Source organism: Psammomys obesus, unplaced genomic scaffold, assembly GCF_907164565.1.
Source record: "Psammomys obesus unplaced genomic scaffold, mPsaObe1.curated_primary_1811, whole genome shotgun sequence".
Classification (NCBI taxonomy): Eukaryota; Metazoa; Chordata; class Mammalia; order Rodentia; family Muridae; genus Psammomys; species Psammomys obesus.
This window is the reverse complement of record NW_026585698.1, coordinates 9430028-9434107: the sequence shown is the minus strand read 5'-3', so window position 1 is coordinate 9434107 and position 4080 is coordinate 9430028. Positions and strand designations below refer to the sequence as shown.

At 44.2% G+C, this 4080-nt stretch overlaps 1 protein-coding gene across 3 annotated transcripts in view; it reads right to left on the bottom strand.

The window, feature by feature from the left end:
* Nucleotides 1-4080, bottom strand: part of Slc16a9 (solute carrier family 16 member 9) — a 44297-nt gene that overhangs the window by 25629 nt on the left and 14588 nt on the right. For all 3 annotated transcript variants that reach the window (XM_055598993.1, XM_055598992.1, XM_055598994.1), the window contains exon 2: nucleotides 2356-2588. In XM_055598993.1, coding sequence (XP_055454968.1) covers nucleotides 2356-2554 — 199 coding nt within the window. In that variant the 5' untranslated portion in view covers nucleotides 2555-2588. The remainder of the gene's footprint in view (nucleotides 1-2355; nucleotides 2589-4080) is intronic.

Here is a 4080-nt window from a genome sequence, read left to right as displayed (position 1 = left end):
TGACCTAGGGACAAGGAGATGATGACCTAGGGACATGGAGATGATGACCTAGGACATGGAGATGATGACCTAGGGACAAGGAGATGATGACCTAGGGACATAGAGATGATGACCTAGGAACAAGAAGTCGTTGGGGAGCTACAGATATGTTTTTAAGGGAGACCAACTTTAGCTTCTACACCAGTGCCCGTGTTCCACATCCCAGATGCCATCAACCCTCTCCTCCCTCCTGAACCAACTCCAGGACAAACCTTGTTCTTCTACCAGGTGCTAAAGGAGATATCATTACAATTATCCTTGACCCTTTTCTGAGAGCCCAAATAATTACAGCTCTGTTTAAGAGTCTGCTAACAGAATTGATGAAATATAAAGAAACACTGTAAAATTCTCCACACCAGGCTGTTTTCTAGAAAGCCATATTTTCAAATCTCTTTATGAATGTATCAGTTACCGGCTACTTGTGCTCTGACAATTTTACAATCAATCCTATTTTAGTTTTACAATTGTGTGTGTGTGAGTGTGTGTGTGTGTGTGTGTGTCTGTGTGTGTCTGTGTGTGTGTCTGTCTGAATGTATGTGTGTGCCTGAATGTGTGTATTTACACTATGTGTGTACAGGTGCCCACAGAGCACAGAGGGACATTGGATGTCCTGGAACAGATGTTACAGGTAGTTGTGAGCCACCTAGCATGGATAGGAAGCAAACCAGGTCCTCTATAAAAACAGCAAATACTCTTAATCACTGAGCCATCTCTCCAGCCTTGAAATATTTATTGTTTAAAAACACTTTCAAACAAATCTTGGCCAAATTTCCTGCTTCTCTTGACTCTGTAACATCAGGAATTTCTTCATTTGTTTAGTCATGCTCAGTTATCTTATCTGAGAAGGTCAGAGGAGCCTGCCCGCAAGGTTTTCCCCATGGCTATGTATCTTGTTTTGAATTTAACAACTGCCTGCATTGCTTTTTTTTCCACAGCAACCCCCTTTATAGCCAACAGACAAACCTTTTTAAAGGGATGACTAATGTAGGGCTCTTTTAAGCTGACTTTCATAAATCCATTTTAAAACTCAAAAAACACCTTATAAATCATCATACTCACTGTCCCTAGTTTCTCCACAGGATGGAGATGGGTTTTTGTTCCTGGGTTTAGGTTCATAGGACAGGAGGACTCCACGGGTACCATATCCTGCCGACGCCTGACTCCGTGGGTATCCATCCCATCTACACCTGTCTTGGTGCACAGGAAGAAACTCAAGGGTACCTATCCACCTACGCCCGTCTTAGCACACCGGAAGACTCCGGGGTTACCTACTCATTCCACGTCTGCCTGTCTTAGCCCATTTGACACTAGCTAGAGTGATAGTCACTGCAGAACTGCAGAACGGATAGTTACTGCAGAACTCAAACTGCGACTCCAGTGACGCCAGTGGAGTACAACAGTCATAGTGAAAAGGATAACAAAAATCCTTTCCTGTTTGCTTGAAGCACAGAAACTACCACTACTATGAAGCAGACAACCGTTTATCAAGCTACATCTTCACACAGCCTTGAGGAGAGCTGAAAGAACAACGCCACGTGAGATATGACTGCCCTTGCTGGGTGATATTCTTCTGAGGCAGTTGGTGTGGCGGTCACGTGAGCTGATCCTAGTACTGAATCTGAGAGGGAGTCAGAGCTTGAACGTCATGGAGATCCCCAGCATACTGTGGAAATCCCAGAGCACCACATACGTTCCCTGAATTATTAGGTCCACGGTATATCACGGGAATATGTGTGTTCCTTGTTAGATGGCAGGCGGTGTGAGTGCGCGCGCCTGTGTGCATGTGTGTGCGTGCGTACATGTGGAGGTTAGAAGACAACGCTACTGTTCTTGTTCTCCTGATGTTAAGTCTCCCTTGTCTCTATTGGACCCTGAGCTTATTTATCCAAGCTAAGCTAGGCTGGCTGGCTCTGTGGCGGGTACCACAGAGGCCGGAAGAGGGCGTCCAATCCCCTTGAGCGGGTGGTTGTGGGAGTCTGGATGTGGGTGCTGTGGTCTACTGCAAGAGCAGCACACCCTCCTAACTGTGGAGCCAGCTCTCCTGCCCCTTGTCATCTCACTTCCAACATTTAGCACGCTGCCCATCACTTTAGCAAGGACACTGATGATGAGATGAACTGTAGGCAACGTGGAATTCTGCAGTTTCACACAGATTCATCACAGTGAAGAAAAATGCTAAATCTCAGTGACAAGCAGGAAAATACACATTAGGCTTAAGCTGTGTAAAAGCCTTCCATACCCTGTGCAACGTTAATGATACAGCCAACATAATTAAATGATTAAAGAGTAAGACTATGAACGAATATATCCACTTACTTGCAAGCAAGCCGACTCCACTTGCCAGCGACCCCACCCAGGCTGTTTTTCCTTTTCCTTCACCGAAGGCATCCAACCATTCTACGTACAGGACCCCAACAGCTAATGGGGATCCATAACAGAGGAACTGAGTGAAGAAGGAGACGGCCACGATCACCCAGCCCCACCCTCCATCGGGTGACTTCTGAAATTCCATCATGAGATGAAATCAATGCAGACTTTCTCTGTAGGTACTGGAAAACAAGAGAAGAGAAAAGAACATTTAGAGTGTGATGGACACAGGATTTGGGATTAAAATAAGTCTTCCTGAGATGGAGAATTGGCCCAGCAGTTGAGAGCACTGACTGCTCTTGTTGAAGAACTGACTTTGGTTCCTAGAAGCCATGTTGAGTGGCTCACAACTGCTAGTAACTTTTACAACTTTTATGAGCTCTACTGCCCTCTTCTGGACTCTTCAGGCACTGCACCCATGTCTAATATACACACACACACACACACACACACTCCACATTCACACACAAATAATTAAAAGTAAAATAAAACTTTAATACAAATTAAATCTCTTTTCCTAACTTAACAAAAAGATTCTCCAAACACATACATGGATAACTCTAAAATATGATAGCCGTATCAAGTTTACATTTTCATTTGTAATTTGCATGAGTCATGCAACCACTGGTACACTTCTTTTAATTATAAAAAGGCAGATCATGAAATGTCCTTCCCAACCTTGACCTCCTTCACCCGGCTCTTTTCTTTTCCCAATCATAAGAAACCATAAGAAAGCTGATGTTAGCCTTCTAGCTGGTTGTCGTTGTTGTTTGTTTTTCTGAGACACCCTCCCCTCCCCCAGAAGTGGAAGGCTAATAAGAAAGAGACTCAATAGAAGTGTTCTTGGGTCAGAACCTATGGAGGGGAACAAAGCAGAGAGAAAGAGGTTAAAGGGAAAAGTCTTGAATCAGGTCATCAGGCTTGGAGACAGGTACCCTAACCTGCTAAGCCATCTCCCTGAATTCTGTCTCCCTGGAACCCACATGGTGGGTGATGAGGTTTGACTTTCACAGCCCATGGCTGTGAGCATGCCTACAACCATCATAAATAAATAAAACGGAGTACTTTAAATGGAAGGGGCTTGGAAACGTGGGAAGTGTTCCCAGCCCAGCCCTGGGGCTGACCCTCACACCATCAGCACTGCCCACTCCAGATGACAGTGGGAGGTTGTAGTGACCTTGGATGAGGCACTCTTGTCCCCAAGGGCCTTTTCCTAACTGTGATTCCAGCAGCTGCAGGAAGGATGCCTTGGCTCCTGGAGTTTGGAGGAGACCTGACTTCTGGAACCCAGGGCTACCTCACCTATACGTACGTAAACTGAGCGAGCATTCTAACATTTTGGGGGTTTTTGTTTTTGTTTTTACAAAAATCAGCATTTGTGCATCCGATTGTTTCATGTATTTAATATCCTTTGAGGTTTCATATGATTTTATTAAAAAAAAAAAAAACAGTCCACAGCTGCTCACCATGTGACTATCTGCTTATTTGTGCACTAATTTATTTGCTGATTAGGAAAAAAAAAAAAATGTAATGGTTCGAAATTGAAAAAAAGCTTAGATGTTCCATCCTTTTTACATCATGGTTTCTTCCTCCTCCTTCTCCTCTTCCTCCTTCTTCTTCTTCTTCCTCTTCTTCTTCTTCTTCTTCTTCTTCTTCTTCTTCTTCTTCTTCTTC